Genomic DNA, 22,081 nt, shown 5'->3' on the forward strand with positions numbered 1-22,081 from the left:
TTTGTTCTCTATGGGGAATGTCCATTGAAAATGCTTTTTAGTCCAGGATTGGGATTATTCTGTGTCGGGAAACATCCCCCAAGTGTTTGTTTATAATGTATTGGTTGAAAACAGAGTGAGAGATATTCCCATTTATGTTTTTCTCAATGCCTATCTTACCCTCTGCCCCTGCGCAGCCTCATCTACAGACATACAGTCATGAGATGTATGTTTCTTTTACCCTCGACACACCCAACAGATGGGCTGTTTGTCCTCCAGACAGAAGAGCTTAAATTTCTCGCCGTGCAGACTGCAGAGCACCTTGGACCGTGCTGAAGCTCTTGGACTCCTCTCCTGTAAGAAGGCCTCACACAGGTTATTCAGAGCCATGTTGGGGAGAGGTAATTCCTATAATAAGCTAATTTTCCTGCGAACTGGAAATTCCAGAGATTCCTTATATTTCCAGCATTCCTGCAGACAGACTGTACAGATGCTGTGGCTACACGTCAGGAGGACAGGATTCTTAAAGATGTCGCCGCAGACAGGACATGATAAATATTCCTCAAGGAGAGAAGAACTGGAGCTCATTTCCTTACACAGCATCACTCCCTGCACTGCAATTTATTTGCCAACCTAACTGAAGTTACTAACCTAACTGAATTTGCTAATCTGCTTTCCATCACCCAGTGTACCAGATAACATGTGGACGCATTAATAAAGTCTAGCAGAAGTCTCAACACCACTACAATTCAACCTTGAACCGTCTCAAACTGCCGATACCCCAACTCTATGTACCCAACACCATAGTGCAGAGGTTAGGCCCTCTATGTACCAAGCTCTGCTCCAAGGGGGTATATCTGGACAGCTTCTGACATGGCTGCAGTTACCTCTACCACAGATCTAACAGAGTTGTATTGTCTGGCCAAGCCTCAGAACTTTCTCCCATTAATGCCTCTGTACCACTAGGATAAATTATCGGTTCACTTGTTTTCTCCATCTTCATTGATGACCTGGTCGATGTCTATGAGAACCCGTTGTACCTTTATGTGTGTGTGGTTTTGCTGAGCATGCAAAATAATATCTCATTTACAGTTCACATGATACAGCAAACAGACCAGACTCCAGACATATTTCACATTGTTGTCCCTGTTGAATATGATCATAGCCCATTGTTTTTTCCAATTCAGTATAAATAGTATGAAATGCGCAAACATCATATAAATCAACTCATAAAACACTTGGTATTTTAAGAATATAGATTTTTATTGACATACTATAGCAGCAGCTTCAACATAGTAAAATATACATTTACACAGACTGAACAAAACAATGTGTTCTATTTGTACAACACTATCTTTTTAGTTTGTTTCTTTTTCATGCACAGTCAGAGCTAATAAATGGTTCATAAAGGGATTAACACACATAACAAAATGGCTTATTACATAAGAACTACTGCAAGCTCAGATGAATAGGCTAAAGCTTGAATAAGACTGGGATTAACTATCCTAGCAGATAACTGGACAATACACAGCTTTCTGAAAACGACTGCCTCGCGGGTCTGTTAGGGCGTATGACTCCATACATGGTCATTTCCCAGACAAATCCATTCCTGATCAATATTTTCCCTTGATCACAATATACAGTACTTCTTTGAAATTCAACTTCAATAAATGTGCAAGATACTCAATTTTTTGTTATGATCCTTTATATGGTTCCTGTGCTGTGACATGTTAACATACATGTCACTTCTTTTCATGTGTGTTTATGCATGCATGTTAAGACATAATACTTTTGTGGGCAGTTATGAAATGTTCCATTATTATTTGGAATTATTGTTTGAGATTAATTGAGGATATGATCAAGTGTCCATTCAATTGAGGATTATTGCCATCTGTGGCAGGGCAGTTCATGACTACTGCAGTGTTAGTAAAGCTATAGCAGAAACTTGTACTTCTCACTGTGCTCCATCGTTCAAGTAAATAGACTACTGTGCTCCTACATTCAAGTACATTAAGTACAATGACAGGACTATGAGTGCAGGAAAGCTCTAGGTCCATATCCATAAAGTATCTCAGCGTAGGAGTGTTGGTCTAGGATCAGGTCTTCCCTGTCCTAATCTTATTAAGATTACGCTTTATGAACATGGGCCCTGGGATTATAAAGACTACACATCAAATGGGTACACTATGCTTTTCCTCTCAGAAATCACAGCAGGAAAGATGTACTCACTTCCATTTTTGCAAAGATAGAATAGTAAACGTTCAGGTTTGTAGGGGTTATAAAATTAGTATTTTTTACCACAGATGAAGTTGTGTTTTCTATATTGTATTATATAGAAATATTAGTAGCACAAAGAGAGGCAAAGAGAGATGTGGTTCTGTGCGTGTTAGTATTTACTCTCAAAGAGCATTCAAAGGCACAGGCTACACAAAGTACCATAGACCTAGATAGAGAGATCCAAATCTTTGAATCTAACAGTTACAGTACTGTGGGTTTAGGACAGGGATGGACAACTCTGGTACTCAGGGGTGCAGCAGCATCCTTTGGTTGTCTTATCTTCCTGTGGCACTTAATTTATCAATTAATATCGCTCATTGCTGAGAGAACACACGCCCGGGCCCATGTCAAAAAAAGTGTCTCAGAGTAGGAGAGCAGATTTAGGATCAGGTCCCCCCCTGCCCATGGAATCCTATCCATTATGATCTAAAAGGAAAAAGCTAGCCTTTAATCAACTCCTACTCGGAGACTCTTTGTGAACATGGGCCCAGGTTTCCAAGGTAGAAGTCAGTCACTGATTTGCAGGAAAAAACTAAAACCAGTAAACACATTGCCTTCCTGAAGACCGGAATTGCGCATTCCTGGTTTAAGGTTATTATTATCATCCTTTCTACACAGGTTCATCTGTAGAGCAGTACAGTACATTATGATAGCAGTTTTAAAGAGGATCTGTAGAGATAGACAAAAATAGCATTTACCTTAAAGGATAGCAGAGACATAAAACGACCATGCAAGCAGCATCTTTGAGAACCATTGTGCAACATTCACATGATGCCAAAGTCGTCCTTCGGCTGTCCGTTTATCCATGCCCTTTTGGTTTACAGTACAATTCTAAATGGACGTCAAGCTAAACAGCTTACTCATCGTGTCCACTGTTATAAGCACCATATTCACTGTCACTCCTCTCCCTGTTCTCCGAGAATACATAGTGTATAACTACAACTAGCTAGCAGCACACAGTGTCTTCCTTTAGGCACAATGGGGTATACTACAGTACATAATGCAATAAATACACTGGAATCATGCACACTCCCTTATACACAAACACACACACCATATGTTACCGTTCTGAGACACTCATCAACTATACTGTAGCAGCTAGAGACCAAGACACAGTGCAAGCCTAACAAGACAGTTCACCCAGATCCTATCTACCTAAGAGTTTGTGTGTGTGTGTCCGTCTATCTGTCCTACCTTCTCTCCATGTCAGAAAGTGCGAAGTGAAGGGAGAAGCGGACAGGATAGTGACTCTGGTGGGGAGAAGAGGTTAGAAGCTAGGGTCTGATGACCCTCCTTCTCCCTGAGTCTCTCTGGTGCCCTGTCCCCCGGCATGGTTCTTCAAGATCCTCTCCACAAACACTTTGCCTCGACCTGCTACACGTGGCCCTGCACACACACACACACACAGACATGGAAGTACATAAACATCCACACAATTAACATACACTAACAGGGTCCCATGAAAGTGCAAACAATCTACATACTCACCAGCTGATTCCTTCAGAATGTCCTCCAGTCGATCTCTCAGAGCGCCTCGCTCTGTCTCTTCCTCTCTGCTCTCCACTCTCTGGCGGATCAGCTCCTTTATCTGCAGCACCGCCCCCAGCAGGCAATCTGAAGGAATTACACCATCAGAGACATGAAGGATTGACTGAAGGAGCTAAAATGGCAGCCTGGTCTTTAGTACCAGATGTAACACAGTAAATGTAAATACGGGACACTCAAATTAGTATGATATGTAACACATTTGGTATGGTTACATAAGACAGATGGTTACGCGAACATTTAGCAATCCAATGGTTAATTACAAACTTTTCAAATACTTGAAACATGGTCCTGGCTAGAAACACATTTTTACACTGTGGTTCACCACTAGACCCCATAACAACATCTTTTGGTGGGTCACCGATTATGATAGGCATAAATTACTCACCATACTCCTGGTTCAGCCCCCACAGTTTGATTTTGTTGGCCTCATGCTGGGCTTTCTTTTTCAGCCGACACGCTCTTTTGAGAGAGAGAGAGAGAGAGAGAGAGAGAGAGAGAGAGAGAGAACAGTTTACCAACCTATCGCCAGGACTTGTGCTCCACTACACTCACCCTCACTAGCACTTACTGTAGCTATACACACCCTGCTGTGCAAATCAAATGGACGTCTGAAAGTGCTGTGTGGAAAAGCCACCAGAAAAGTAGGTCTCTATAGTTAGACAGGAAAGTCAGTGTGCGTGTGCATGTGTCCCGGGGTGTATGTGTACCTGGAGGCCAGTTTATTCCTCTCCTTTCGTGTTGGTGCCCTGGCAGTAACAGGCAGGTCACTGACAGGAGTCATGCCCTCCAGAGCAGAGCTGAGTGTGTGGAGCTGCTCCCCCAGGCTCTGTAGCTTCACAGGGCTAGGGGTCAGGTCACTGGCGTCTGTACGACGGGCTTTCCTCTGGCCTTGCTTACCTAGGGAACACACAGGGTTTTTATCTGTAAGTCACTCTGGATAAGAGCATCTACTAAATTACTAAATGTAATTGTATGCTTCACCAACCACTCAATATGCAACTGACAGTACATTTTACATCTGAATTTCCTAGTGTGTATATTTGACCCACCGAATGAATGAGTGTTGATAAATTAACACTGCCAGAGTGTTGGGTCTCCAACACCGTGGTTGTTGAAATGGACATATATGTTCTCAATTTAATGTAAAATGTTTTACATCTTTCATTCCATTGTACATTTGTGGGCCTTGGGGTCTCACCATTGGTGGAGGTCCCCCCTATCAGGCACATGGTGCTGGGTAGGGTGCTAGGGCCCCAGATAATGTCCCCTCCATCTTTCTCTTCATCCTTTCCCTCATCTCTCCCTTTGGCTCTCCTGCTATCTCTTTCTCCATCTCTCCCCAGGTCTGCCTCACTGTAGAGGCTACATTCCCAGTAACACCAGCGTTTTTTTGGTCTCACATGGGTCTGAAGCTCCTCCTTTTCCTTCACTTCCTCCATGGCTTCTCTCCCCTCCTCTTTCTCATCTTCATCCCCTTTCTCCTCCTCGCAAATATCACAGTCTGTTCCTTGACTAGACTCAGTGTCTAGCTCACTCTGTAGAGAGTAGTTATGTTCTTCACTGTGGACCTCCAGATCCACAGGAAGTGATACCCTCTCCTCCTGAACCACCTGATGCAGCCCTTTCCTATCTTCACTCTCTTGCCCTCTAGCCTCTTGGCTCCAGGGCCCTGGATCTCTCCCAGTCAGGGGTTGGTGTCCAGCCTTCCTCAGCTGCCTGCCCCCTAGTCTCGGGGATAACCATGGTTCTTCTCTGCTTCCCTGTGGAGAGCAAAACAGAGTAGGTAGAGGTTAAGGGCTCAGACACAACAATAGCGTTTGCTGGCCGAGAGTACTTAGTATCTATGAACGTAATTTTCGAACCGAGAGCGCACCGATTTTACATGTAGAATCACGTGAAAAATGTTGGCACTCAGACATCTACACCAGGTGGTCCCTAAAACACAGCACGCTTAACATTCGGCAGACAAACGCTAGAGCCACAATCGGTGCGATGTGTGCGAGCGTTAAACCAGGGTGACTTAGATTTACATTCCGCAAATGCAGAGTTCCTAAGGAGTGACTTCCAGCGATCTAATGGATAAGGTCAGTGATGATGTTAATCTGGGTAATCTACGGTTATAAGTAACCCCTACCTCAGGTGAGACGGAAGAGCGTTCGCAGCTCGGTGGAGTCCTCTCTGGGCTGCCTTTGGTATAGTGTGTAATGTCATCCAGGGCCGAGACGTCCCAGCGACGCTCGGAGGTGTGTGTGTCATCAGTGGTAGAGTCTTCTAAGAGATCACTGAGTAACTCACATCCACGCTGCTGGCCTCGACACAGGGACAGGGCTGGGGGCCCCAACATCACCACCACACACTACAGCACAGAGACAAAACATACACTACATGACCAAAAGTATGCGGACACCTGCTTGTCGAACATCTCATTCCAAAATTACGGGCCTTAACATGGAGTTGGTCCCCCTTTTCCTGCTATAACAACCTCCACCCTTCTGGGAAGGTCTTCCACTAGATGTTAGAACATTGCTGCGGGGAATTGCTTCCATTCAGCCACAAGAGCATTAGTGAAGTCAGGCACTGATGTTGGGCGATTAGCCCTGGCTCCAGGTCGGCGTTCCAATTCATCCCAAAGGTGTTCGATGGGGTTGAGTTCAGGGCTCTGTGCAGGCCAGTCAAGTTCTTCCACACCGATCTCGACAAACCATTTCTGTATGGACCTCGCTTTGTGCACAGGCATTGTCATGCTGAAACAGGAGAGGGCCTTCCCCAAAATGTTGCCATTAAGTTGGAAGCACAAAATCGTCTATAATGTCATTGTATGCTGTAACATTAAGATTTCCTTTTACTGGAACTAAGGGGCCTAGTCCGAACTAGAGGTCGACCGATTATGATTTTTCAACGCCGATACCGATTATTGGGGGACCAAAAAAGCCGATACCGATTAATCGGCCGATTTAAATAAACAAATGTATTTGTAATAATGACAATTACAACAATACTGAATTAACACTTATTTTAACTTAATATAATACATCAATAAAATCAATTTAGCCTCAAGTAGATAATGAAACATGTTCAATTTGGTTTAAATCATGCAAAAACAAAGTGTTGGAGAAGAAAGTAAAAGTGCAATATGTGCTATGTAAGCTTGTGCTATGTAACCTTGCTCAGAACATGAGAACATATGAAAGCTGGTGGTTCCTTTTAACATGAGTCTTCAATATTCCCAGGTAAGAAGTTTTAGGTTGTAGTTATTATAGGAATTATAGGACTATTTCCCTCTATACCATTTGTATTTCATTAACCTTTGACTATTGGATGTTCTTATAGGCACTTTAGTATTGCCAGTGTAACAGTATAGCTTCCGTCCCTCTCCTCGCTCCTCCCTGGGATCGAACCAGCAACACAAGGACAACAGCCACCACATCGAAGCAGCGTTACCCATGCAGAGCAAGGGGAACATCCACCCCAAGGCTCAGAGCGAGAGAAGTTTGAAACACTATTAGCGCGCGCTAACTAGCCAGCCATTTCACTTCGGTTACACCAGCCTCATCTCGGGAGTTGATAGGTTTGAAGTCATAAAGAGCGCAATGCTTGACGCACAACGAAGAGCTTCTGGCAAAACGCACGAAAGTGCTCTTTGAATGAATGTTTACGCGCCTGCTTCTGCCTACCACCGCTCAGTCAGATACTTAGATACTTGTATGCTCAGTCAGATTATATGCAACACAGGACACGCTAGATAATATCTAGTAATAACATCAACTATGTGTAGTTAACGAGTGATTATGATTGATTGTTTTTATAAGATAAGTTTAATGCTAGCTAGCAACTTACGTTGGCTTACTGCATTTGTGTAACAGGCTTGTGGAGTGCAATGAGAGAGAGGCAGGTCGTTATTGCGTTGGACTAGTTAACTGTAAGGTTGCAAGATTGGTTCCCCGAGCTGACAAGGTGAAAATCTGTCTTTCTGCCCCTGAACGAGGCAGTTAACCCACCATTCCTAGGCCATCATTGAAAATAAGAATGTGTTCTTAACTGACTTGCCTAGTTAAATAAAGATTTTAAAAAATATGTATATATTTTTATTTTTAAATCGGCGTCCAAAAATACAGATTTCCCATTGTTATGAAAACTTGAAATTGGCCCTAATTAAATCAGCCATTCCGATTAATCGGTCGACCTCTAGTCCGAACCATGAAAAACAGCCCCAGACCATTATTAAATCAGTCCAGAGAACATGTTTCCACTGCTCCAGAATCCAATGGCGGTGAGCTTTACACCACTACAGTCGACACTTGGCATTGCACATGGTGATCTAAGGCTTGTGTGCGGCTGCTCGGCCAAATACAAATCAATTTCATAAAGCTTCTGACAAACAGTTACTGTGCTGGTGTTGCTGCCAGAGGCAGTGTCGAACTCGTAGTGAGTGTTCCAACCGAGGACAGACGCTTTTTACACGCTAGGCGCCTTTATTCGTCACGTGCCAGTCAAGATGCTCTCAATGGTGCAGCTGTAGAACTTTGAGGATCTGAGGGCCCATGACAAATCTCTCCAACCTTCTGAGGGGGAAGAGGTGTTGGCATACCCTCTTCAAAACTGTGTTGGTGTGTTTGGACCATGATAGGTCCTTAGTGATGTGGACACAGAGGAACTTGAAACTCTTGACCGTCTCCACTACAGCGATGTGAATGGGGGCGTTTTCAGCCCTCCGTTTCCTGTAGTCCACGATCAGCTTTGTCTTGCTGACCTTGAGAAAGAGGATGTTATCCTGGCACCACGCTGACAGGTCTCTGACCTACTCCCTAAAGGCTGTTTCATCGTCACCAGTGATCAGGCCTACCACTGTCGTATCGTCAGCAAACTTGATGATGGTGTTGGAGTCGTGTGCGGTCACGCAGTCGTGGGTGAACAGGGAGTACAGGATGGGGCTAAGCACGCACCCCTGAGAGGGCCCCTTGTTGAGGGTAAGCTTGGCGGATGTGTTGTTGCCTACCCTCACCACCTGGGGGCGGCCCTTCAGAAAGTGAAATATCCAACTGCAGAGGCAGTTGTTTAATCCCATGGTTCTTAGTTTAGTGATGAGCTTGGAGGGCACTATGGTGTTGAACACTGAGCTGTAGTCAATGAACAGTATTCTCACATAGCTATTCCTTTCATCTAGGTGGGAAAGGGCAGTGTGGGGTGCAATAGACATTGCATCATCTGTGGATTTGTTGGGGCGTTATGTGAATTGGAGTGGGTCCAGGGTGTCTGGGTCGATGGTGTTGATGTGAGCCATGACCAGCCTTTCAAAGCATTTCATGGCTACAGACGTGAGTTCTATGGGCGACAGTCATTTAGACAGGTTACCTTGGCGTTCTTGGGCACGGGGACTATGGTGGTCTGCTTGAAACTTGGGTATTACAGACTTGGTCAGGAAGATGTTAAAAATGTAATTGAAGACACTTGCAATTGTTTATAATTATCTGGTCTTCACTTCCAAAGGTTGCTGTCATTTTGGGACTGATTCAGATGTGGGTCACACGACAAGAGGACTAAATAAAATGTTTTCCCCTGCACCTACCTGATCTGACTCTATGCTGCCCCCTGTAGGAGAGACGGTGAATGGCTCTGAAGTCGCAGATAACCCATGGGTCCCATACGCCTCACCAAAGAAAGGCTCCATCCCACTGCTACCTGGCTGGAGAGCAAGTGGGGGAAAGACAAAGAGAGAAGGGCAGGAGGCCAGAGAGAGAAAGATAAAGAGAGAGGGAAAGACAGATGACTATCAGTTCTCATATTGTACAATAGCCCCCATTACATCAGTAACCTAGCAACTCGACATGGAGTATCCATAGAAATACATTCTATTTCTATGGGAGTATCTTTATATTATGAAGTATAATGTATAATACAACAAAGTATAACAAGGCTGTGTACCTGAGGCATGGTGGTGCTTGGACCTGGTCAGAGGCAGAAGGAAGGGTTAGCAGTTTAGAACGGTTAGCTTCCTCATCATCAGTACACAAACCGCAAGAGGTCAGAGTTCACATCATCTCATAATAGACTGACAGAGAGTTAGCCTTAACATTAACAAATGTTATAGAGCAGCTGAATTATCACTGCAGTAAGACATATGCCTTAGCAAGACCATATAGCGTCCATAAAATGTATTTATAGCTGGTAGAGAAAAGAAGGGATGATCTGTTACATACAGTTTGGGAGTCATTCAATCAAGAACCACTACTTATTATAATGTATGTATACTATGATTGTTCACATACTTTCTGAACAACTATCAGGACTGTTAAAACAACTATTAGGAAAAAAATAGGATTGCTGTTTCCATTGTATGAGCACAGAGCAAGCGAGCAAGCAGAGGAAAGACTCTCTAATATCCACAGCCAACCTCCTGTGCCCTAGATCCCTAAAATAGTAATAATCAGTCATTTCACTGTCTCTCTCTCTCTCTCTCGCTCTCACACACACACACACACACACACACACACACACACACACACACACGCACACACACACGAGATAAATAAATATCTCTAAGGAATTGTTCAGTGCATTCTAGAATGTTCCGTTGAACTCTAAAGTGGTGAAAAAAAGAGGAAGAAAGAGAGGGGTGCCTAGTTATTTCCAAGAAATAAGACAATAGCAACCTCTGTACTTGACAGCTGTCGGATGAATATTTTCATAAGAAACTGACTGTTATTCTCATACATAGACCCAAATCTAGCTGTATGTCCTTCATGTCCTTTAAAACCAAATTTGGCAAAAAATATCACCCTGACACTGTCCCTGAAACTCAACATACGAAAATGCATTATTTTAAACGAACAGCTGTCTTACCTCCTGCATGGACGGTGTGTCACATTTTCCTATGTTGAAGCGCGCACCCGTCATCTGTCAACGCGCAGTCCCGCGATTCTGACAGAAAATAGGTTAAACGTTTGACCACTAAATATGATGCAACATATTAACGCTATTCCATTTTTATGAGTCCTACACATCTATAACATGGGATGCCACTGTTTAGAACACAGGAAGAGTGTATCAGTCGCATTGAGTAGCATAAAGAGCCGCAACAAATTAAAACCACCCTAACTAGGCTACAGGGACATTGCTCGATCCATGTCTACCTTTGCTGTAGTAGGCTAGGCTACTTACAGTCAACTGTTCCATCTGTCAAAAGTACAAAGTTACATATATCTCTGTAGACCGATTTACTTCTCCACAAGTCCGCAGAAATTAATCGAATTGAAATAAATTAAATGTGGTCCTCTAGACGGCTATCGTCGCTAAATATTATTTGGTCATTGTTATGAACAGCTGGCTTTGGAATGGTCTAGCCATAGGGAAACAAGGAAACATTTTTCGTTATTTCTAATGAATACACACGTTTGTTGTTAACATGTATTGCATTACTGTTATCAAAATCACATAGTCATGTTCAAGATTTCATTATGCTAGTCTATATTTTCTCTAAACGTGGTAATGTGTAACTTTTTGATAAATAATTCCCCTCACATCCCAAATGGTTCCATCCAGGATCAGCTGTGAAGGTAGAGTGTAGGATTTGTTCTCAGGAACGAAGAGTAAGTAAGGAAGGAAATGAAACGAGAACACCAGTCATATAATTTGTGGAAGCAGTTATGTCTGAAATGTAAGGGAAATTTCGAAATATATATATTGTGTGTGTGTGTGTGTGTGTGTGACAATAGTGGTAGGTGGATCAGTGGTAGGTGGATCGTTTGTCCAGATCTGCAATAGGCTAACTAATAATCATACCTCACATACAATTATTCAAACTGCATCAATTGTCTATATGAAGCCACAAGAACAAATAGGAATAGCTGATAGGCCAGGTGCATCATTGCGCATGAAAGAACAGTGAAGACATGCAGCTTAAAAAGCTGCCTTTTGATCTTGTTTAGGAACAATACAATTATTCTACCTAGACTAGTTTACAACACCACAATGCAATGAATAATTGCATTATTGTTTTCAAGTGAGTACAAAATTGGCGAGTACAAAATGGTGCAAAAGCCATGTGATTTGAATGTTTAATTCAAAATGTATTGCCTTTTATATGTGGCATAAAAACAACCAGTGACAATGCTTTAGTTTGATTAGGCTACTTCAAAAGTCTCCTGTAAGCATGCACACGATCGTCCAAAATATCATTTCAATTACCATCCAACCTTTTTATGTGAGTGAAGTACATGTTGGATAAAAAATGTAATGACATCATGAAAAGCATGCAGTTTATTACATATTAAATAAGTTATGGTTAACTTCACAGGATGGTGAAAGTACACAGTGATGAGATTGATGCTCCTTTCAATAAATATTGAGAGTCTTATTTTGGTGACATGATGATCGATGCTTGGCTGCCGTTTGACAAATCAAAATAATGTCACACTGTTGTACATGATAATCTCATCATCTCGGCTATACTCAAGGGCGTAACTTTGTCATATTGGGTGGGTCTGGGTCAGTAGGTTTCAGGGTCAGCACCTGTCTAGGGGGGTCCAGGGGCATTACTTTTTTTTAAAGAAATAACTGTGAAAATGTTGTTTCTGGTGAATTTTTAAGGGAAATTACATCCCAAACTTTCCTGATAATTGGTCAGTATATCCCAACCGCAACTGAAATATCAATAATTTCTGTATTACTGTAAACTGTTGGTCTAACTATATCAGTTCAGAAAGTAACCTCGCTTGGTCATTTTTTTGTAGAACAACTATGAGAAAGTCAGTTCTGGGGTTTGTTCAGTTCAATTGAACATTTGCAATGTTGCATAACGGGTTGTACTGCATGACACGTTTCCCAAAAGTATCATTCAGCATTTTTAAACAAACTTTCAGGTAGTCTACGTTTCCTCTGTTTGATGGGTGTGGCGGGTTGTAGCTTGAAGCAATGAGTGGTGTATTTTCAAGAGCAGTGGTGCATTTTGAGCCCACAACCCAACCCCTCCCCATTTTTCAACTGGTCATTCAGAGCAGCTGTAAAAAAAATATAAAAAAATAAGGCCTTCTGAACCTGACTGGCCTTCAGATCTGTCACCTATCTCATTTCCTACCAATCATGGGACTTGGACGTACTCCACGGCTCCACCCCGTGCACCTCAAGTCAGAGACACCTCAAGGAGACTCCCTCTCCTGTCGTGGAGCCACAGTCAGTCGCTGCCATGGGAACTGTTCTGGCTGCCGTTTCAGAGTAGTCCCTGCTAGTTGAGGCAGATGCCCAAGGTTCAACTGTCTGCTATCCTGGAACTTTCAGCCACAAAGACGCCACCTGTTATCCCTCAGGAGCCCCTCCCTGTTCCTTGCCCAGAGCCCAAGCCCCCCGGGTTGGAGCCACAGCCTGCAGCTTAAGCAGAGGTCTAACACAGTTCCCTTCCTCCCTGGCAGGTCCAGAGTCAGTTTCCCTGTTGGGTCCAGAGTCGCTTTCTCTGTCAGGTCCAAGGTTATCAGCACTAGGCTTCTAACCTTATAGTTTTGCTGTCTCCAACTCTAGTCGGCCCTCAGTTCACTGCTCCATCAAGCTATAAGTTCACTGCCCAACTCGGTCAGCAGCCTCTGGCCTCAGTTGATCAGTCGGCAAGCAGTCAGCTCCTTCAGGGCTACACGCCAAACCTCCTGCCCTAGTTCTAGGCCCTGGGTATCCTGTCCCACTAGGAACCCAGCCACCTGTCCTAGCGCTTAGCTATAAGTTCCCTGCTCAGCTAGGTTTACAGCCTCCCGCCATACCTGTCTTGCAGTCTTCAGTCTTAGTAGTAGGTTCCAAATCCGCTGCCCTGTCAGGCCCTTTCCAGGCCATATTTGAATATTTGAATATTATCTGCCATGACTGCAAGGTCCAATAGGAATTCAGGGAACTCAGTGAGGAATGCTGTATATGGCCCAGGAGGCCCGTAAACAGTAGCTATAAAAAGTGATTGAGTAGGCTGCATAGATTTCATGACTAGAAGCTCAAAAGACAATTTTTGTTTTGTTTTTTTGGTCAATTGAAATATGCTATCATAAATGTTAGCAACACCTCCGCCTTCGCGGGATGCGCAAGGGCGGAGGTCACTAGTTTAACCAGGAGGTGAGGCCTCATTTAACACAGTAAATTCATCAGGCTTAAGCCATGTTTCAAACAGGCCAATCACATCAAGATTATAATCAGTGATTAGTTCATTGACTATAACTGCCTTGGAAGTGAGGGATCTAACATTACGTGTCCCTATTTTGAGATGTGAGGTATCACAATCTCTTTCAATAATGGCAGGAATGGAGGTGGTCTTTACTCCAGTGAGATTGCTAAGGCAAACACCGCCATGTTTAGTTTTGCCCAACCTAGGTTGAGGCACAGACACGGTCTCAATGGGGATAGTTGAGTTGACTACACTGACTGTGCTAGTGGCAGACTCCACTAAGCTGTCAGGCTGGCTAACAGCCTGCTGCCTGGCCTGCACCCTATCTCGTTGTGGAGCTAGGGGAGTTAGAGCCCTGTCTATGTTCGTGGATAAGATGAGAGCACCCCTCCAGCTAGGATGGAGTCCGTCACTCCTCAGCAGGCCAGGCTTGGTCCTGTTTGTGGGTGAGTCCTAGAAAGAGGGCTAATTATCTACAAATTCTATATTTTGGGAGGGGCAGAAAACAGTTTTCAACCAGTGCTTGAGTTGTGAGTCTCTGCTGTAGAGCTCATCACTCCCCCCAACTGGGAGGGGGCCAGAGACAATTACTTGTTGCCGACACATCTTTCTAGCTGATTTACACACTGAAGCTATGTTGCACTTGGTGACCTCTGACTGTTTCATCTTAACATCGTTGGTGCCAACAATATCCCTATACTCTCTACACTCACCAGTTTTAGCTTTAGCCAGCACCATCTTCAGATTAGCCTTAACGTCGGTAGCCCTGCCCCCTGGTAAACAGTGTATGATCGCTGGATGATTCGTTTTAAGTCTAATACTGCGGGTAATGGAGTCACCAATGACTAGGGTTTTCAATTTGTCAAAGCTAATGGTGGGAGGCTTCGGCGTCTCAGACCCCATAACAGGAGGAGTAGAGACCAGAGAAGGCTCGGCCTCTGACTCCAACTCGCTGCTTAATGGGGAGAACCGGTTGAAAGTTTCTGTCGGCTGAATGAGCGACACCGGTTGAGCATTCCTACAGCATTTCCCTCCAGAAGCCATGAGAAAGTTGTCCGGCTGCGTGGACTGTGCGTGGGGATTTATACTACCATCTGTACTTACTGGTGGCACAGACGCTGTTTCATCCTTTCCTACACTGAAATGACCCTTGCCTAACGCTTGCGTCTGTACTGGGCTTGCAGCACAGCTATCCTCGCCGTAAGGCGATCGTTATCCTGTATATTATCAGTACAGCGACTGCAATTAGAAGGTATCATGTTAATGTTAATACTTAGCTTCGGCTGTTGGAGGTCCTGACGAACCACGTCCAGATAAAGCGTCCGGAGTGAAAAAGTTGAATTTAAAAAAGTTGAGTAAGGGAAAAACAAAAAATATAAATGGCAATGAAAAAGTAAAAACCGTAAAGTTGTCAGGTAGCAAAGTAAGGTTATTTGTCAAATGATAGTCAAGCATCGATCATCATGTCACCAAGATCAGACCCTCAATATTTATTGGAAAAGAGCATCAAGATCACTGTGCGCTTTCACCACCCTGTGAAGTTCATCATAAGTTATTTCCACTGTAGTTTAAAAAAATATGTTTTTAACTATGCAAGTCAGTTAAGAACAAACTCTTATTTTCAATGACAGCCTGGGAACAGTGGGTTAACTGCCTGTTCAGGGGCAGAATGACAGACTTGTACCTTGTCGGCTCAGGGATTTGAACTTGCAACCTTTCAGTTACCAGTCCAACGCTCTAACCACTAGGTTACCCTGCCGCCCCAATGAAGACATATATATATTTAAGGGTGACAACACAACACTACATAAAGAGAGACCTAAGACAGCAACATAGCAAGGCAGCAACACATGACAACACAGCTTGGCAGAAATGCAACATGACAACTACATGGTAGCAACACAACATGGTAGCAGCACAAAACATGGTACAAACATTATTTGGCACAGATAACAGCACAAAGGGCAAGAAGGTAGAGACAACAATACATCATGCAAAGTAACCACAACTGTCAGTAAGAGTGTCCATGATTGAGTCTTTGAATGAAGAGATTGAGGTTAAACCGTCCAGTTTGAATGTTTGTTGCAGCTCGTTCCAGTCACTAGCTGCAGCGAACTGAAAAGACAAGCGACCCAGGGATGTGTGTGACTGGCAGAACGGGTGTTGTATGTGTAGGATGAGGGCTGCAGTAGATATCTGCAGTAGATTTGAATGGTCAAAACCATTCATCTTGAGGTAACGGGGGAGTGGGGTTCCAAAATGCAATAATATGGCACGCAATTTGACCATTTATAAAATGGTAATATCTTTTTTGTCATACAGACTAGCTCAAAAAGAAGTTAAACTTGACCTATTGACCTATTTTAGGTCACAACTCTTGAAGAGGAAGAAATTTCCAGGTGTGTTTGATTAATAAACAATGCAATAATGGTGGGCGGTAACATTTAAATAAAACCTAAATAAAACCTATCCCTGAAAAGAAATTTTGACTTAAAAGTATTTGCACATCAACTTGTAGTTGGGTAATATTTGATATCCACTTAGTGTATAAAACATTAGGAACACCCCACTAATATTGTGTTGCACCCCCTTTTGCCCTCAGAATAGCCTCAATTCATCAGGGCATGGACTACAGGGTGTTGAAAGCGTACCACAGGGATGCTGACTGATGTTGACTCCAATGACTCCCACAGTTGTGTCAAGTTGGCTGGATGTGTTTGGGTGGTGGACCATTCTTGATACACATGGGAAACTGTCGAGCATGAAAAACCCAGCAGTCTTACAACTCTTACTTCCTACCATACCCCGTTCAAAGGCACTTAAATATTTTGTCTTGCCCATTCACTCTCTGAATGGCACACATACACAATCCATTTCTCAATTGTCTTAAGGCTTAATAATCTTTCTTTAACCTGACTCCTCCCCTTCATCTACACACAGATTGAAGTGGATGTAACAGGTGACATCAATATGGGATCATAGCTTTCACCTGGATTCACCTGGTCAGTCAAAATGTGTAGAATTGCAGGAAATTTGCTTAAAAACAGCAAAATGCTCTCTCAGTCTCATTCTCCCTCACCCAACCTGTTTTCTTAAAGGGGGGTGGGGGGGGAGCCCCCTGGAGGTTGGTGCCCTGGGTCCCCAAATGCGGTAGTCCAGCCCTGCAGCAAATGCATTCATATGTTCTGACTGCCATCTTATTCTGATTAGGCCTATCTTCACCAAAGCTTTATACAGAAGATAATTATGTTGATTTAAAGTTAGCCAAGGGCATCCATTGAACTCCTCTACACACCCCTTTCAGCTCTGGCCCTCTGGCCCTGGTTCTGTAATGATCTGCAGCCTTAGTATATGCCAATAATGTCTGTCTCCACCCAGCAGATGTCAGTAAAGTTCCAGTTGTGTTTTGAATTGATGCACAAACAGTGCCTTCAGAAAGTATTCACACCCCTTGACTTTTTCCACATTTTGTTGTCTTACAGCCTGAATTTAACATTTATTAAATACATATTTTGTGTCACTGGTCTACATACAATACACCATAATGTCAAAGTAGAATTATGTTTTTATAATTTTTTTACTAATTAATTAAAAATGAATAGCTAAAATTTTCTAGTTTTTTTCCCTTTTTCTCCCCAATTTCATGGTATCCAATTGTTTTTTTAGTAGCTACTATCTTGTCTCATCGCTACAACTCCCGTATTGGCTCGGGAGAGACAAAGGTTGAAAGTCATGCGTCCTCCGATACACAACCCAACCAAGCCGCACTGCTTCTTAACACAGCGCGCATCCAACCCGGAAGCCAGCCGCACCAATGTGTCAGAGGAAACACCATGCACATGGCAACCTTGGTTAGCACGCACTGCGCCCGGCCCACCACAGGAGTCACTGGTGCATGATGAGACAAGGACATCCCTACCGGCCAAGCCCTCCCTAAACCGGAAGACGCTAGGGCAATTGTGCGTCACCCCACAGACCTCTCGGTCTCTGCCTGTTACGACAGAGCCTGGGCGCGAACCCAGAGTCTCTGATGGCACTGCGCCACCCGGGAGGCTTACCTGTGTTTTCTGTTGGTCTGTTGCCAGTCTTGTCAAGTCTTACTAGGTGTTCTGCAGTTTTCCAGTTTCTCTTGTTTTTGTTTTCTAGTCCTCCCGGTTCTGACCATTCTGCCTGCCCTGACCCTGAGCCTGCCTGCTGTTCTGTCTTTGTTTGATGTTGTTGTGGATTACCGACCTCTGCCTGTGCTGAGCCTGCCGTTCAGTCCCTTATTGACGCTGTCTTCGATTACCAACCTCTGCCTGCTCTGGACCTGCTGTTTGCCTGTAACCTGTTTTGTAATAAACATCTGAGATTCGAACTGTCTGCATCTGGCTCTTATCCTGAGTCGTGTTAGTACGAACTGGGACTGACTGACCCAGCAGACTCAGACCAGTTTCACAATGCCGTCTCCTCTCAAGGAGCCACCATTGGAAGACACAAGGAGTTACTTCAAAATCTTATGGAAGTTTTCCAGACCTTGGCCGAACTCCATGACCGCACTTTCAATACATTGCTGGAGCAATTCTGCAGATTGTCTGTTAGGCAGCCAGCCACAACAGTAACCTCCCACCCTCTCAGTAACCCCGGTGTCAGCAGAGCATCTCCTCAGCTCATCCCGGCTTCCCGAGAACCCTGCCTACCTCCTCCGGAGTGCTACTCCAGAGATTCGGGAACCTGTCGGCCAGCTCTCGCCTGGGCTACAGCGGTGTGGGAGCAACAATCCACCATGTGCTTCAGTCAAATCAAATCAAATCAAATTTTATTTGTCACATACACATGGTTAGCAGATGTTAATGCGAGTGTAGCGAAATGCTTGTGCTTCTAGTCCCGACAATGCAGTAATAACCAACAAGTAATCTAGCTAACAATTCCAAAACTACTACCTTATAGACACAAGTGTAAGGGGATAAAGAATATGTACATAAAGATATATGAATGAGTGATGGTACAGAGCGGCATAGGCAAGATACAGTAGATGGTATTGAGTGCAGTATATACATATGAGATGAGTATGTAAACAAAGTGGCATAGTTAAAGTGGCTAGTGATACATGTATTACATAAAGATGCAGTAGATGATATAGAGTACAGTATATACGTATACATATGAGATGAATAATGTAGGGTATGTAAACATTATATTAGGTAGCATTGTTTAAAGTGGCTAGTGATATATTTTTTACATAATTTCCCATCAATTCCCATTATTAAAGTGGCTGGAGTTGAGTCAGTGTGTTGGCAGCAGCCACTCAATGTTAGTGGTGGCTGTTTAACAGTCTGATGGCCTTGAGATAGAAGCTGTTTTTCAGTCTCTCGGTCCCAGCTTTGATGCACCTGTACTGACCTCGCCTTCTGGATGATAGCGGGGTGAACAGGCAGTGGCTCGGGTGGTTGTTGTCCTTGATGATCTTTATGGCCTTCCTGTGGCATCGGGTGGTGTAGGTGTCCTGGAGGGCAGGTAGTTTGCCCCCAGTGATGCTTTGAGCAGACCGCACCACCCTCTGGAGGAGAGCCCTGCAGTTGCGGGCGGTGCAGTTGCCATACCAGGTTGCCATACAGCCCGACAGGAGGCTCTCGATTGTGCATCTGTAAAAGTTTTCGAGGGTTTTAGGTGCCAAGCCATATTTCTTCAGCTTCCTTAGGATGAAGAGGCGCTGTTGTTCCTTCCTCACCACACTGTCTGTGTGGATGGAACATTTCAGTTTGTCAGTGATGTGTCGCAGAGAAACTTTAAGCTTTCCACCTTCTCTACTGCAGTTCCGTTGCTGTGGATAGGGGGTTGCTCCCTCTACTGTTTCCTGAAGTCCACGATGATCTCTTTTATTTTGTTGACATTGAGTGAGAGGTTATTTTCCTGGCACAATACTCCCAGAGCCTCGCCTCCACCCTGTAAGCTGTATCGTTATTGTTAACAATCGATCCTAGTACTGTTGTGTCGTCTGCAAACTTGATGATTGAGTTGGAGGCGTGCGTGGCCATGCAGTCATGGGTGAACAGGGAATACATCAGGGGGCTGAGTACGCACCCTTGTGAGGCTCCAGTGTTGAGGATCAGTGCAATGGAGATGTTGTTTCCTATCTTCACCACCTGGGGGCGGCCCGTCAGGAAGTCCAGGACCCAATTGCATAGGGCAGGGTTCAGACCCAGGGTGTCACGCTTAATGATGAGCTCGGAGGGTACTATGGTGTTGAATGCTGAGCTACAGGCAATGAACAGCATTCTTACATAGATATTCCTCTAGTCCAGATTGGATAGGGCAGTGTGCAGTGCGATGGAGATTGCATCGTCTGTGGATCTATTGGGACAGTAAGCAAACTGAAGTGGGTCTAGGGTGTCAGGTAAGGTCGAGGTGATATGATCCTTAACTAGCCTCTCAAAGCACTTCATGATGACAGAAGTGAATGCTACGGGGCGATAGTAATTTAGTTCAGTTACCTTAGCTTTCTTGGGTACAGAAACAATGATGGACATCTTGATGTCTGTGGGGACAGCAGACTGGGATAGGGAGAGATTGAATATGTCCGTAAACACTCCAGCCAGCTGGTCAGCGCATTCTCCCCGGACTCGGCTAGGGATGCAGTCTCGGCCGGCCGTCTTGCGAGGTTAACACGCTTAAATGTCTTACTCACGTCGGCTATGGAGAAGGAGAGCCCACAGTCCTTGGGAGCGGGCCGCGTCAGTGGCACTGTGTTATCCTCAATGCGGGAAAAGAAGGTGTTTAGCTTGTCCAGAAGCAAGGCGTCGGTGTTTGTGTCAGACCCTGCCACATACGACTTGTGTCAGAGCCATTGAATCGCGACTCCACTTTGTCTCTATACTGATGTTTTGCCTGTTTGATTGCCTTACGGAGGGAATAACTACACTGTTTGTATTCTGCCAAAATCCCAGTCACCTTTCCATGGTAAATGTGGTGGTTCGAGCTTTCAGTTTTGCCAGAATGCTGCCATCTATCCACAGTTTCTGGTTAGGGTAGGTTTTAATAATCACAGTGGGTACAACATCTCCTATACACTTCCTGATAAACTTAGTCACCGTATCAGTATACTCATCAGTGTTATTCTCGGATACAACCCGGAACATATCTCAGCCCTTGTGATCCAAACAATCTTGAAGCATGGATTTCGATTGGTCAGACCAGCATAGAATAGTCCCTAGCATGGGTACTTCCTGTTTGAGTTTCTGCCTACAGGAAGGGAGGAGCAAAATGGAGTCGTGATCAGATTTGGGGGAGGGACTTGTAGGCATCCAGGAAGCTAAAGTAGCAGTGGTCGAGTGTTTTAGCAGCGCGAGTACTGCAGTCAATATGTTGGTTGCGTTTTCCTCAAATTTGCTTTGTTCAAATCCCCAGCTACAATAAATGCGGCCTCAGGATATGTGGTTTCCAGTTGGCATAAAGTCCAGTGAAGTACTTTGAGGGCCGTTGCAGTAATATACATGGCTGTGACTATAACCGAAGAGAAGTCTCTTGGGAGGTAATATGGTCGCCATTTGATTGTGAGGTATTCTAGGCCAGGTGAACACAAGGATTTGAGTTCCTGTATGTTATCACAATCACACCATGAGTACTGTGATTGCTAGCACAGACTGAAGTATGTTCCAGGATTCCTCCAATTGCATTGAGGAGTACACAACATCAGTCATTGGCTTCATCAATAAGTGCATCGATGATGCCGTCATCCCCTCAGTGACCGTACGTACACCCCAACCAGAAGCAATGGATTACAGGCAACATCCGCACTGAGCTTAAGGCAAGAGCTGCCGCTTTCAAGGAGCGGGACTCTGACCCGGAAGCTTATAAGAAATCCCGCTATGCCCTCCAACGAATCATCAAACAGGCAAAGCATCAATACAGGACTAAGATTGAATAGTACTACATCGGCTCTAACGCTTGTCGGATGTGGCAGGGCTTGCAGACCATTACAGACTACAAAGGGAAGCACAGCTGAGAGCTGCTCAGTGACACAAGCCTACCAGATGAGCTAAACTATTTCTATGCTCGCTTCGAGGCAAATAACACTGAAACATGCATGAGAGCACCAGCTGTTCCAGAAGACTATGTGATCAAGCTCTCCGCAGCCAATGTGAGTAAGACCTTTAAACAGGTCAA

The 22,081-nt window shown here is 44.3% G+C and overlaps 1 protein-coding gene across 2 annotated transcripts; it reads right to left on the reverse strand.

Moving 5' to 3' along the window:
- Positions 1-1,221: 1,221 nt before the first annotated feature.
- Positions 1,222-11,116, reverse strand: LOC109899839 (CREB3 regulatory factor). 2 transcript variants are annotated; one of them, XM_020495423.2, is made up of 10 exons: positions 10,963-11,116; positions 10,645-10,722; positions 9,727-9,749; positions 9,371-9,483; positions 5,939-6,160; positions 5,003-5,564; positions 4,512-4,701; positions 4,190-4,263; positions 3,745-3,870; positions 1,222-3,642 (listed from the first exon to the last, which is right to left on the reverse strand). In XM_020495423.2, exons 4-10 carry the CDS (start codon positions 9,470-9,472, stop codon positions 3,524-3,526), a joined length of 1,395 nt encoding a protein of 464 aa, XP_020351012.1. In that variant the 5' UTR covers positions 9,473-9,483; positions 9,727-9,749; positions 10,645-10,722; positions 10,963-11,116; the 3' UTR covers positions 1,222-3,523. The 2 variants fall into 2 exon arrangements, with proteins under 2 accessions (XP_020351012.1, XP_020351011.1); XM_020495422.2 differs by having other exon boundaries at positions 9,371-9,487.
- Between the last annotated feature and the right edge of the window lie 10,965 nt (positions 11,117-22,081).

The sequence above is a fragment of the Oncorhynchus kisutch genome, linkage group LG11 (genome assembly GCF_002021735.2).
Source record: "Oncorhynchus kisutch isolate 150728-3 linkage group LG11, Okis_V2, whole genome shotgun sequence".
NCBI classification, from domain to species: domain Eukaryota; kingdom Metazoa; phylum Chordata; class Actinopteri; order Salmoniformes; family Salmonidae; genus Oncorhynchus; species Oncorhynchus kisutch.

What these genes read in the sequence shown, in the direction of transcription:
- LOC109899839 (XM_020495422.2), bottom strand. An exon ending in GCTCTTCCGTCTCACCTGAG is followed by an intron (nt 5,565 to 5,938) that starts GTAGGGGTTACT and finishes TGCTCTCCACAG; the next exon opens with GGAAGCAGAGAAGAACCATG. An exon ending in AGGGGGGACCTCCACCAATG is followed by an intron (nt 4,702 to 5,002) that starts GTGAGACCCCAA and finishes TGTGTTCCCTAG; the next exon opens with GTAAGCAAGGCCAGAGGAAA.